Source organism: Dermacentor albipictus, chromosome 1, assembly GCF_038994185.2.
Source record: "Dermacentor albipictus isolate Rhodes 1998 colony chromosome 1, USDA_Dalb.pri_finalv2, whole genome shotgun sequence".
In the NCBI taxonomy this organism is placed as follows: domain Eukaryota; kingdom Metazoa; phylum Arthropoda; class Arachnida; order Ixodida; family Ixodidae; genus Dermacentor; species Dermacentor albipictus.
This window is the reverse complement of record NC_091821.1, coordinates 221,505,369-221,519,977: the sequence shown is the minus strand read 5'-3', so window position 1 is coordinate 221,519,977 and position 14,609 is coordinate 221,505,369. Positions and strand designations below refer to the sequence as shown.

Sequence of the window (14,609 nt, the reverse complement as noted above, 5' to 3'; positions counted from 1 at the left end):
ACAAGAAGTTTGTAGTACCATAACATCCCTCAAAACAACTGGGCCTGGCCTTGATCTTTTGCGACCATCGAACATTAAGTTTGTGCATAAAGAAATTTCACCGGTACTTGCCAACGTAATAAATAAATTATTTAAAGATGGCGTCTTTCCCAAAAGCCTCAAAATGGGTAAGGTAATCCCTATTTTTAAAAAAGGTAATCGAGAGTGTTTGAATAATTATTGTCCTATTTGCATTTTGCCTTTCTTCAGCAAGGTAATTGAAACACTCATTCACAAGTGTTGAACTAATTACTTATCCAAATTTAAGCTATTATCTCCGTATCAATTTGGTTTTGGAGAGAATTTGTCAACTGAACTTGCACTTATTATGTTTACTGACAAAGTTAAATTAGCTATAGACGAAGGCCTATTAGCCGGTGCTCCCTTTATTGATTTCAGTAAAGCGTTCGATACAATTAACCACCTCATCCTCCTACACAAACTGGAATCTTGTGGCATTTCTGGCCCGCCTTTGCAGTTAATTCAGGACTACCTAATAGACAGACCACAAATAGTCCAAGTAAATAGTTCCTTCTCTTCACCTAAAGTTATTAATAGAGGCGTCCCTCAGGGATCAATACTTGGGCCATTGTTATTTTTATCGTTCATTAATGATTTGCCACAAATATTAACGCATGCCCACTGCCTCCTCTATGCTGATGACAACTATTTTCGTACCCGACAAAACTTGCGTCACACTAGTAAACAAATTAAACAATAATCTCGCTAAGTTCATGCATGGTGCCTGAAAAACTGTTATATATCTATCTATCAAAGACAACATTTATGGTATTTCATTCCCCTCAAACATTATTTGTAGATTCATTAGCCGTATCACTTAACAATCACATAATCACAAGATCTGGGTCAACAAAATTTCTAGGCATTATCTTAGATGAGCACTTAAAATTTAATCGCCATGCCCAATCTCTTGATCAAAAAATTTCTTTTGGCATTCACGTGATTATCAAATCGAGCTCCTTTTTTCAGTCAAGTATTCTCTTGTCTTTGTATTACGCGTATATTCACAGTCATCTTTCATATTGCCTTTCATCATGGGGTAATACATACTTCACCCATCTCCACCAACTAGAAGCTTTACAAAAGCAAGCAATATGATTTACGACATTTCAACCTTATACGTCTCACTCTGCTCCCATTTTTCGTTCCCTAAACCTTCTCCTCTTGCGCATGTTATTCAATTATAAGCTGTTGCTAATAAAGTTCAGCCTCATAAATACGGAGCTAGGTATTGAAAGTTTTACCCGTACTAACCTCACTAATAATAATAACATAAGGTTTTCCGCACGTCGCAATTTACTCCTTCCTAAAATTCGAACTAACTATGGGAAATTTACTGTCATGTTTTCAATGGTATATCATTGTGGAATTCGATTCCGCCCGATATCAATTTGAGCATGTGAAGCCTTCAATCGCAAAGGTAAGGCGTATTATATTAACTCGTTACAGAACTAGTATTCTTATTGTGCGATGTAAACATTATTCAATATAGTCGTACTGTACTGTTCCCAATTTTCTTTTTATATACATTTTTTATTTTTATTTTCTTCTATTCCTGTCAATATTTTACAGCATTGCTTGTTCCCCATGCTACCGCCATCAAGTTATTAAAACGCTGTTTTTTTTGTTTTTGTGTTCCTGATGACTTTTCTGCATTGCATGTTCTACACACTACAACCACACTTGCATTCAAAGCTGTTTTTTTCTTTTATTCTTTTTTTTATCCAGTTTTTTTCCCCTGACCCCCATTTGTTTCCTGTTTAGGAGGTCCCCTCAACAGTTTTTACTTTGGGACCTCCGACTGTGCAATTATACTTCACCTGTTTTTATTACTATTTGTACGTGCTGATGAAAATAAATTCAACTTCAACTTCAAAAAAAATTAACTGACAATGGCAGATGAAAGGCGATAGACTTACTGGCTGAGAAATGTGTTAATTCTCACTCAAACAGACAAATGCAGACAAGTTTTATTTGCGAGCAGGCTGCAAAAAATCTGATTTTCACTTGCTGCCATGGCGGCCTTGCAGTGACGACGATGTCCTCAAACTCAGCAAGGCCACGAGCCAGTTTCTCCATCAGGCCCCACTTCTCTGTGAACGCCCTTATGACAGTCTACGCACTAGCCGCATCGGATACAGAAGGGCCATCACCCACATCGTCATCCATGATGACGGTGCGGAAACGCTAGAAGCTATGGGAGCAGGAAGCACATCATGGCCACTATGTTTTGACATCACTATCGGTGGTGACTGCAGTCTGGGAAAGATTTGTGCGTCCTAATTTTTCCATCTATGGTCTGCGCGCACAACGTTTTGCCGATTCCATGCTGGTAAGTGCCGAAAAATGAGATACTATGCACTAACCATTTGGCATGCGTTAAGCGACTACGGCTTAAGCAGTCAGCCAATACAGTGAAAGCTCGTTAATTCGAACTTCAATAATTCAAATTTATGGATAATTCGAACTGTACGATTTGGTCCGGCCAAGCTCCATAGAAGTCTATGTATAAAAAAGTCCGTTAATTCGAATGCGAGAAGGTTCCCTCACGGATAATTCGAACTACGCTCGCCTGGCACACGGCCAGAGAAACGCGCCTACTGCCTACACACAAGGCTGTATTGCCTCCGAAACGGAGAGAACGGCGAGAGAAGGCAAAATCGGACAAAAATCTAACCGACGCGGGGTCAGCCAGAAGGCAGCGGCGGCTGCCGCCTCTCCGTTCTACGTATCCTCGGAGACTTCTTGCCCGTTGCGAATCTCGGAGGCTTTGCAAATCTTGTACAGCTGTTAATGTTGTGCGGAGATGGCACGGCAAGCTCCAAAACACAGCGAATCAAGTACGTCGCAGCTGCGCTTGCAATCAAGAACCAACGAGTCAGGGCCTTCGCCACCTTCACATGTTCAGCGTCTTTGTCTCGGCAGTCTTCATCGGTTGTGCACCTCTGTTTTCAGCTTAGGAGGTATCGGCCGTCGCGATTCATTGGGATGGTGTTAAGCCTCGGCTAACGTTCGTTTCGGTGGACATCGGTGGTGGGGCACAGTCGGACCCAGAGCTTCGACTTGAAGATGGTGTGTGCCCGCGGCACATGCCATCACTTTCTGACACGCCAAATTTCTGACATGCCCTACTGCTTCCAAATCGCAGTGTACTGTTGCGCTCCTTCACTTTCGTTAGTTCGAACTTTCGTTAATTCGAACTGAAGCGGCTTCCCCTTGCGATTCGAATTAACGAGCTTTTACTGTATATTAGGTTCAGTGGCGACGGTGTGGGGGATTCATCATTTAAACCGGAATTACTTACCAAGAGGGTACATTTAAACGAGGTTTTTCTGTATTAACACAGCTTACTACAGCAGCATAAAATAGAGAAGGATCACAATGTAGAAGGCAACATTTAGGATGCGCAGACATTCAGAGGCTTAAAGGGGCTGACAACGGATGTTCATTTTAACCAGTTTTTTTGCAGTGCACAGTCGAACCCACTTAAAAAAATACTGGTTTTAACAATATATCGACTATAACAATGAGCAGCCGTGGCACCACTATCTTTTGTGTGTTTGGAAATCAGTGCTGCGGAAGTCTCGCAAGGTGGAAGAACGTTCATGAAAAGGAAAAGTCATCCATCCAACTAAAATGAACTGCTTGCTAGAATATTCCATGCCGCATTATTGGTTATAATAATTAAATTTCGCTACTGAATGTCTGGGCTGAAAGAAAAAAAAAGTGAAATTGTGGAAAAAAGAAAAGAAAAAGAACTAAAAAAGCCGCACCTACTCGAGTGCTATGCACGTTACCTGCCTTCGCTGCATTGCCAGCCTCTCTCTTGTCTTCCTTCCACCTCTCCGAAACACCCGTCGAATGTGCCAATGGCCACCCCCGCCGACAGCTGCCTATGCCTGTCGGCACTGTTGACTCGCGTTTTGGAGGTGTGGAAGGGAGGCGTGAGAGAGGCTGGCAATGTGGCAAAGGCGCAAGGTGTGCGCAGCACACAGGTGGGAGCAGCAGCTCATGTTTTTTTCTTTTCTTTCTCCAATATTTCGAGTTCCTTTGCCATTGGGCAGACATTAATTGCCAGCTTTAAGACCAATAATGTGGCATGGCAACATTATATAGCAAGCTCCAATGTTACTGCTGAAGTTTCACAGCAGAGTGTCACAGCACGCAGTTTTATGCGATTTTCTGTACCAATTGAAAATTAATGTACTTATTCGAATATAGGTTGACCTTTTTTTTCTATCGCAAATGTTACCTAAAATGAGATTTTTCAAACAAAGCTAGCAAAAGTACCGAACAAATGAAGTTCCTCAGTATAGCCAGTCTAGAGATTATCCAGACTGGCTTTAAGAAATTCTGCATATTCAATGCACTCGACGGCACTGAGGACGACATTGTTTAAGGTGCAGAGGACACCTGCAAAGCATCCGACAAGTACTCTCCTGGCAGTTCTGACGAGGATGCAGCTCGTGGCATCACCTAGCTAGATTTAGTAGCTGAGCTTACAGTAAATGAAGTCGTGTCATGTTCAAAGTTTTTCATTTTTTTAGAGATATGGGTCAACCTATATTCGAGTTACATTTTTTTACATTCTCAGCGAGCTCAATATACAGGGGTCAACCTATATTCGTGTTCGACCTATTGTTGAGTAAATGCGGTACAATTCTTACAATTGAACATATAATTTTTTTGATGGTACAGTCAGCTACAATATGCACACTGAGGGTGTGTTGCAACATGTGCAAATTAAAGCAATAAAGGGCCCCTCACCAGGCCACATAGCAAATTTTGGTCATACACTGAAAGTTGTTACGTGCCCTCTAAGGAGTGCTCTACCGCAATAGTTCTTCAAATTAGTTCATTAATAGCAGAGACAGAAATATTTGAAGTGCCATGAACTCATTATTTCTTGAGGCGAGTGTCATCGCCAACATAGACACTCTCTCCATTTGCCCCACTTCGCCTCCGCAAGTGAAATTCCTTCCCTGCGGTCTCCCATACCGAAGTTGGAGGATCACGTGAAGAATACGTCACAGGCCCCACCTTCTCTTTTTTTTCCTCTCTCTTAGGTTTTTGCAGAGTGGCGCACTTCCGGTGATGGTTTTGCGCACAAGCTGTCGCATTGTCTAGCTTCATGCAGCAGATGATTTTGCGTATGCTGCACGAGAACAGCTGATTAGTGGCATAAGTCAGTGCCACAATCATGAGCACTGAGGCAGACGCGAGAGGATGAAAGAGCATGATCGCGGCGCTGGAACATGGTAGAAAATGACAGTTTCGTCCTCTGCACACACAAGTGCACAACTTGGGGACAAACAGACGAAACGGAAGTACCTCTCTCTCGCTACAGTTCGAAGTAAAAGGAAAACACGCAGACATTCAGTTTGTATGTTTTATTATTTCTCTTAACTTTAATTTGTCTATTGAAACAACATATTAAACAAGTAACTGATGTTGCCTTGAATAGTTCTCGAAGTCACGTTTCACTGTGAGTGACGTCACAGCAGCGTCATGTACATAGGTGCACTTGTGCGATTGATATCGACTTTCTGGCTGGGAGCGTGGCGCCCACGAGGAGATGGGCAAAGGGCACTTGGTTTGAAATTTAAGATCTTTCCATAGTGAGTAGGGATTTAATACTCATCAAACATGATCGTTAGCACGCATTGTATGCATTGCACGCTTGTCAGCTCAAAATGGCCAGACTTGGTGAGTGGTCCTTTAAGGATGACGCCCAGGATCCCAGAAAATGGTACAGCCACCACCACAAAAACATAATTCCAAAGCTGCGGTTCGGCATTCACACCCCTACTTTCTGCTTTTACATGCATATCAATTGCATCAGCATATATTTTTATGTGAAGCATACTAGCCGCACAACCACGCTCTTCCTTGCTGCGCCGCGCGCGGCCGCGTAGCTACCATATGACGTCATAACAGCTGCAAAAGCGGAGGCTCAACTCGTGCGCTCGCTTGCGGCCGCGTAGCTACATAGCCGGGTCTCAGCTCGTGCGCTCGCCTGCATGAGCTGTTTCTTCGTCTAGTCGAACCAAATATAGCCAAGCAACAGCAGTTCACCAGGCTAAACAGTGGTTCAACAACTAAAATAAAGGCTAGTATGCTTCGCATCCTGGGCTTAACCTTAGCTAAGCCACAGCCATTTTTTTGTGTCTTTGCAAAGATAAGGCCCCTTTTCATAACAAGAGGCAGGCCCAACAGTAGGACAGCCGGTGACTCACCCAGTGAACAGAACTCAACAGTGAATCAGTGAATAGAACTTGACACATTCATGCAGGACCGACCCAGCTGGAGTCTGACAGTGATGACTTGGACAAGAATTAGTTTAAACTGTTTTAGAATTTTACAGATACAACACAAAGTTTATGGAAAATGCAAGAAAACACAGAAAGAAGGAAGGGAGGGCTTGGAGTTCTGGTTAGGAAGAGAGGCCTCCTGAATCTGAATGGGAAAGTGTTAAATCATATGTGCGAATTACAAAACACCATTTCACAGAGGTATACAGGATGCAGCGCATTTGTGATTCTCCATAACTGTTCACTTATGGTACATTAGGCCGGTCGTTCTCGAGAGCTCCGACGGCGCATGTTAAATTCAGCTGGCTGAAATTGGGTGCTCAGAACACATTCGGCTGGCTCTTTCAGAGCACCACACTCCCACTCAGATGCTCTTGCCTTCCACTTGGGATGTGCAACTGCGATTTGGCAGAGTTCCCATCACGTGGCTTCTGCAGCTTCCGTTTTTGGCATGGCGTCTGCCATGGCGATGCGTTGGAGCCTGTGCACCTCGCTTGTTTAAAATAGAAGGCGTGCTGATGGGTTTTCCCTTCTGGGCTCAGATGACCCTTGCGAGCAGCTGCAAGTTCAACTTGGTCATGCTTTCTCTGGCTCTGGTCAAGAGCAAGATCCGCATCATTGCAATTCAAGTCAGAGTGCAGTAGGGACCAGCTGAATGTACCATTAGCTTCATACAATTATCAAAGAGGCTGACGCAACAGATACTCAAAACTTGCCTTGAACTCATCCTGCACTTGTCTCCTCTTGTGAAGATGCCACGAAATGGCATTCCACATTCTCTCTGTAATGTAAACACAAGAGATAAAAATAAGTGACAATGTGCAGGTAGTGAGCTTTGTTCCTTCAGCTGCATTGCAACATGTGCACCAAACCTTGGGATAAAGTGCAATAGGAAGGAGTACTTATAGCAGTGAAAATTATTTTATTTTCGCAATTTCTTCTTGCAATCTATACCAATGCCTCCTTTACTAGATGCCTGCCGCGTTGTCCGGTAAACTTGGTTCCGTGCCCTCTCCCTTTTCTCGTCTCCGCGAAAAGGCAACTAATGCCTCTCATGGTGAATGCCTGCAACTTAGATCACCTATGTGGCCTCTGAGATTACCATGGCATCTGTCACCATCTCGGAGGCCCGCGATAACGCTCGCTAACAGACGCCCATGCATATACCGCGCCGGCGGAAGCATTCAGCCGCCGCTGCCACATCCGCTGAAAGTTGAAAAGGCAATGTGCGCCGCCTCACGGAATTTATGCTGAACTAAGGAAACCGCCGCTACAATAGGAAAGCGAGCAAGGCGGCGGGCATCTAGTAAAGGAGGCATTGTCTATACCATGTGTTCCAGCCAAGCTGCCCAAAAAAAAGAAAGGTTTATGAGCTATGATGATGGGGCCAACAGTGTTTTGGTAGCAATTGGCTTGTGCACGCAGGTGAATTTTTCTGTATCAATGATTAGCTAGTTTGTCCAAATTATTCCTTAAATGTATAATTACTTGCATAATTGCATAAGCTCGGATGTCCAGTTATGCACTACATTCGAAAGCATCATATTCAACAGTTTCCAGCTCGCCACATTATCCCCAGTCATTTTTTGCGCATTTCAATATTGCGGCACAAAATTTGAAAAAATTATGTGATGTGAAGGTGGGCTCGCACGTTTTGGACACAGTAGCGGTAAGCACGAGATCTTTCTTCTATAAGTTTAAGAGAGAAACACTGCCTTTGTAGGTCAACCACCGGCACAGAGAGATGTAAACAAGAGCCTGCATTTTTACACATGCCCTAATGAAATACAAGGGAGGTCCACAAAGCAAGTTTTCATTTATTTGTAAGTCTGGCACGACCATGAGAAAAAAAGAAAAACTATTTTAGAGCGCAGCTCTTAGGTGCTCGTTCCTGTGGCGAGCGTTAACCTAGCCACCGAGTGAATGAGCACAGCAAAAGATGAAAGCGAATGTAACATGCAGCAGGGGATGAGAAAAGCAGCGAGAGTGAAGAGCCGGAAGCAGAAAAGTGGAGAGGAGGGTGCAGCGGAACCAAGAGGCAGAAAGCTGAGGCGGGTATGGCGAAAGGGGGAGGAGGAAAGCGGAGTGCTGGCAGCGACTAAGCATGCAGCGAGCGTGAAAACAAAGTGCTGGCGTGGGCTTCGGACCCACTGTGCAAGTGTTACTTTGCCTGAGGCGCCACCGCCGCCGCTAAAGAGTGTGCTTTGCACGAGTTCCAGTGTTCACGCTTTCTTTCTGCACCATGAGTGACGCAACTAGTAGAGATACTTCATCTGTCACCGCTGCTAAACGAGCTGCCCAAGAAGAGGCTCAGCGCCACTGCCAAGAGCACCCTGTCGTTCAGAATGAAATTCTCTGCAACAATATATTGCGAATTCAAAACACCCAAACAACTGCGCTCAAAATTCACATTAGGGAGTATCATAATCATCAATGAAATGTTTATAGTTTCAGAGTAATGGACAGGCTGTTCTACCAGATGTGAAGTCTTTTAAAGAAATTTTTTGAACGACGGCCATAAGTTTTATATCATATGCTGGTGTCACGCTAATAAATATTCTACCATTTACTAAACCATGATGTCAGCTGGGCCTCAGAATTTCTGACAAAGCAACGCCCCGCAATAAGCTATTCCAGTTTTTGAGAATGACCTCAAAAATTGCACTAGCTGTTTCAGCTGGATGCGCTTGCTCTAGTGGGCGATTCCACAAGGCATCAAACATGCTTGTCCTCTTGATATTCTTACTTTGTCTGTTTCTTTTATATGTCATGTAGGAATGTTCGGACTGGACGGAACCCAAAATTTTATTCCCAATAAGAATTCCCAGTAAGCCGAAAAAATATTTGAAGGTAATGGTGGAAACGTCCCCCCCCCCCACCCAATTGCTTACCACAATATTTTCCTGATTTCATGGCTGAATTAAATGAAAACTAAAAATATTGCGCAGAAAAACCTTTCCGCTCATTTTAATCCACTTTGCAGTAATTTACTTCCGTGAATTTTTTTATGCTGTCCACAAACAAAACAAAGTAAAAAAAATTCCAAACATTGCCCAAATCAGGAAAATTTTGTAACATTGATGCGTCTTGGCTCATTTTCTATATCTACAGAAACTTAAAAAATGTTTCAAACATAGAGCATTTTCTTTGCAAGATTTATGCAAAATATTATCTTCCTACATGAAATACAAGAGAAGAAAAATATTAATGAACAAGTTCTTAAAAAAAAACTTATTTTCAAAAATAAAACTTTGGTTCTGGTTTTAATTTCTGAAAAAGTTTTGGATGGAAGTCCGCTTATGTCGGGCAAAGTGTGGGTGTAACAACATGCTTCCTCATTTGCTTTATTCACAAAATATAACTGACCAAAGTGTCCCACGTTGAGTGTGCTGGCTTTAGTGCCGCAATGACTCGTTCCGGTTTGTTAACATTTACTCTCTTTCAAAAAAAGAAAAGGCAACGGTTGCCACAAAGGAAGGAAGGTTTACCTGTTTTTTTTTTATTGTGGCAAGAACAGAGAATGTGTTTTCTGCTTTGTTCTCTGGGATGCAAGAGAGAACAAACTCTACGCTACTTGTGGTGCTCAAATAAATTTATTGCGTGTCCTTTGCAGTTAGTATTTAAAAGGGCTTAATCCCCCTGGCTAGAGGCGCTTCTCGCAATGGACAGCACATGACTGCTTGATTGATTGTGGGCACACATCCACACATGCCATGGCTGAATTCCTGGCACACACCACACCGAGTTCCACTCCAATGACTTTTGCTGACAATGCTCCTCGATGGCTCCAGCAGGCGCATGAAGCAGGGCCACATTCTTGAGGTTGCTGCTAAATTGGGGGACCATCTCAGGTGCCCACTGAATGGAAGGAGCGCTTCCAGACCTCGGGTTGTGCTGGGGAACTTGGCGCTTAAGCAGTCCACTCACACGGTCACAGGCATTCTCCCATGCGTCGTAGCAGAAAATATCCACCTTGCGGATACATACTTATTTGGAGTGGCGCAATTCATACACTTGGTAACTATTTTTAAAATGGCTCGTCGCATCATCACCGACATATGTTAAGTGACAGTAGATAAGTGCTTTTTCACCCAACGATTCGTGCACATCTATATAGGGCATAGCAGGCGTGCACTGTGTTGTGATGCATGTTGTCGCTTATGACAGCGGAGTTGTTGTTGCTGTCCTTGCCATTATGATAAGCAAAACGAGAACGAAGTGAAAGCCGGATCCAACGTTTCGAAAAGTGGACTTGTTTTTTTCAAGGCCACACATGCTTTCCTTGGCACAGTATGTATGTATGTATGTATGTATGTATGTATGTATGTATGTATGTATGTATGTGTGTGTGTATGTGTGTGTCTGTGTGTATGTGTGTGTCTGTGTGTGTGTGTATGTATGTATGTATGTATGTATGTATGTATGTATGTATGTATGTATGTAAGGCAAGGCAAGGCAAGGCAAGGCAGGCAGGTAGGTAGGTACAGTTCTTCTAAAGGGGAAAGGGGTGATGCAGGTAGGCAAGGCAGTGAACGAGGGTGTGTTAGCAGTGAGGGTGTAGAATTGAAAAGAGAGGTGTGCTATTCAACGTGGGTAGAGGAATGCGAGGTAGCGTCTTGCATTAGTTGGAGGTCTGTTGGAGGTCAGTGGTAGTTCACTGACGTCCAACAAAGCAGATAATCCCCCCACCTCCCCCTCTCGTCATCCAGGCCCCTTCCATGAAGAAAAGGAACCTACAGTGACACGTCAACCGCCTTTCACTGACCTCCAACAGAGCAGATAATCTCCCACCTCCCATTGTTCAGGACCCTTTCACGAAAAGAAGGAACCTACTGTGACACATCAACCGGCTGACACATGATGCTACCTTACATTCATCCACCGACGTTGAATAGCACAACCCTCGCTGCTACCACACCCTCGTTTGTTGCCTCGCCCACCTGCATTGCCCCCCTCCCCTTTAGAAGAGCTGTACTTATATATATACACACACACACACACACACACACACACACACACACACACACACACACACACACACACACACACACACACACACACACCGTGCGAAGGAAAGCATATGTTGCCTTGAAAGAGACATGTGCACTTGTCGAAACATTGGCTCCAGCTTTCACCTTGTCCTCGTTTTGTTCATCGTCTTGAATTTTCATCTCCCACTTTCCCTCTGTTTTCCCTGGTTTTCCTTGTCGTGGCAACACAGGTGAAAATGGAGATACATTTCTTGCGCCAATGGTATGATTGTGCTTCATTTGAGAGGACAGTCCAGTTACCCACAAAATCAAAATGCAGAATAATGCTTCCGCGCTGCTCGCACTGCATGAATAGGCACGGCTTGAGTGCGGCATATGTATTCATGAAGAACTGATTTGGTCACCCATTTTCCGAGCTCTTTCACAAAAAAGGGTTGGAGATGACATCTTGACCAAGTCACTGCTTCATAGCGGGAGTCTATAGATGACAGAATTTCCTTAAGGTGTGTAAAGCAGTGCTGGCAGACCTCATCGGTGTTGCAAATATCCTCGGTCTCTGGCAGTAGCTCCTGCAGGGAGGCAACGTCCAAAACGTTTACTCAACGAACATCTCTCTTTTTTTGAGCAATTTTCTTGTGAATGCGTAAATAATTGGCACAGAATACTTGGACTGAGCTATGAGCCGCATGCACTGCGTGCAGTGAACAGCTAGACCAAGTCGAAACGTTTATACTGAACAGCACTGCATACTTTCTGCGGCTTTTCCTGCAGCACTGTCGTGGCTGCCATTGGGTCTGCATCATTATGTGGTGTAAAATTTTGAGCAATTCTCTTCGTGGCTATTATCATGCTGAAACTATGGTGGAAAATTCTGCATGGAGGCAGTTTTCATCTGTCCACAGTCATAATTGTAGCAGGCCCACTTTGTTTCTCAACACATATTGTTTGTGTGCCAAGAGACTTTGTCTGCCCTTCGATGATAATGATGATATATGGGGTTTTGGGCCATTGTCATGGTTTTGGGCTATATGGGCCATTGACACGCCCGCTGACACATGGCCGTGACACTGACCCTGTGCACAGCACTCTTTATTCTCAATTCTACACCCTTGCCGCTAACACATATTTGGTCACTGCCACACCCACCCGCCTTACCCCCTCTCCCCTTTGGAGCAACGCTACCTATATATACTGTGCCGTGGAAAGCATATGTCACCTTGAAAAAGACAAGTCCACTTGTCGAAACGTTGGCTTCTGCTTTTACCTTGTTCTCGTTTTGCTCATTCTAAAAGGATAATACATATACTAAATATATCAGCAGTAAGAACTTGTAAGCACTACTGCGTTGACAGAGCCCTTGCAGCCCAAGAGCCTGGAGGCACGAGCTGTACAGAACACTACTATCGCAGCAGCATTCTCTGGTGAGAGGATGCGCTACGAGTTCCTTGGGCTGATAACATGTAATACAACATCACTCAAAAACCTAGAACTGCTTTGGTGCTAAAAAGTGGTTCTTCACTGACAAACAATGTGATGGAGAGGGTCATGATAGCGGCATGCTAGAGGAAAATGTTTCTTTCTCTTCGTTTCGGCTTCCTGACACTCCAGGAGGACGTCGAGGACGGTCAACCACTCACCACATCTACCACAGGTCGGTGGTTCATCACCAGTCAGCAAAAAACTGTGGTTGCCGTATGTGTGTCCTATTCTGAGATGACAGAATAGGACATCAGTTTGCCGTGTTTTCGTTGTGGGAAATCTGTTGAAGGGACCGCAGCTGTAGGGTTCACAGTGTGCGATGTAATTGACGTGGCCATTTGGTCTGCTAGCACATTACTCTCGATGCCTCAATGGCCAGGCGCTCAAACATGCTGGTTAAATGTATATGCTCCAAACAGAGCGGAACAGAGTTCCATAAGCACAGGGTGTTTGTGCTTACAGAGTGACTTCAAGGCTTTTACGATGCTTAGGGAGTCTATACATATAATTACTTTTAGAAGTTTTAATTTCCTTATATGCTTTGCAGATGACAACAGTGCATAGGCCTCAGCCATAAAGATACATGTTTCCAGGTGGAGTACACTGGATTCCAAGGATGGACCGACGACTGCATAAGATACCTTGGTATGTGACCTAGAAGCATCTGTAAAACTGTGTGCAGGAGTGCTTGGACTGGAACTCTAAGAAATGCATTCGGATTTTGAGCTCTGGAGTGTGCTTTGTAACTTCTAGAGAAGATAAATCACATTCTACCGCCTGCTACTCCCAAGGAGGTAATAGCTTGGTTGGATGCATTGAGCTAGGGGTGGGCCATCCATTCCATCGCTAAGCTCCCTCACACGCAGTGAGAAAGGCTGTACAGATGGACGATTATGAAAAAGTATAGCCCATGTCATATTGCTAGCGGTATTACGACACGGGTGGTCATGACTAGAATGAATTTTGAGAAAATATGCGAGGCTGATCCTTGTTCTCTGCAGATGGCGAGCACACTCATTTGATTCTACATGCAAGCTTTCAATGAGGCTTGTTCTGAAATCACCAGTGGCCAGGCAGATACCTAGACGGTAGACGGTATCTAGCATCTTTAGCGCGCTCATGGCAGCAGAGATATATACCACGGCACCATAGTCAAATCGTGATTGAATGAGGCTCTTGTAAAGATTCATTAAACACTTTGTATCGCTACTCCATGTTGTGTGGGATAGAATTTTCAGTAAGTTCAATGTTTTTAGACATATCGCTTTGAGATATTTTATGTGTGGAATGAAAATAAGCTCTAAGAGTCAAGTATAATACTTAGAAATTTCTGCTCTTTGTTGACAGGTATTTGTTGTCCACACAGTTCTGCACAAGTATATGGAACCAGGCATCTCTTTCTTGTAAAAAGAACACAAGAACTTTTGTGGGTGTTCAAACCTTGTTCAAGCCCTACTGAACCTGTCTCTCGCCACTGCTGGGTTAAAGGACTTGAAGCCTATTTGTATGTTATCTGTGTAGATTGAATTGAAATATAGCCGGTGGTAATGAGGCACGGAGGGTGCTTATCTTAACGATAAAGAATGTGGAGCTGAGCACGCCTTCCTGAGGTACAACAGTTTTCTGTATAAATGAATGTGACAATACAGTGCTGATTTTGATATGGAAGGTACGATTACATGAACAGCTTTCTATTAGGTTTTAGCATATTTCCAGGGATGCCCATTCCCAACAGGTCTCGCAAGATTCCGTAACGCCACATTGTATC

The 14,609-nt window shown here is 43.8% G+C and overlaps 1 protein-coding gene across 6 annotated transcripts in view; it reads right to left on the bottom strand.

Moving 5' to 3' along the window:
• Positions 1-14,609, bottom strand: part of LOC135919908 (DDB1- and CUL4-associated factor 11) — a 106,815-nt gene that overhangs the window by 55,738 nt on the left and 36,468 nt on the right. For all 6 annotated transcript variants that reach the window (XM_065453918.1, XM_065453920.1, XM_065453915.2 and 3 more), the window contains exon 5: positions 7,088-7,152. In XM_065453918.1, the coding sequence (XP_065309990.1) occupies positions 7,088-7,152 (65 nt within the window). The remainder of the gene's footprint in view (positions 1-7,087; positions 7,153-14,609) is intronic.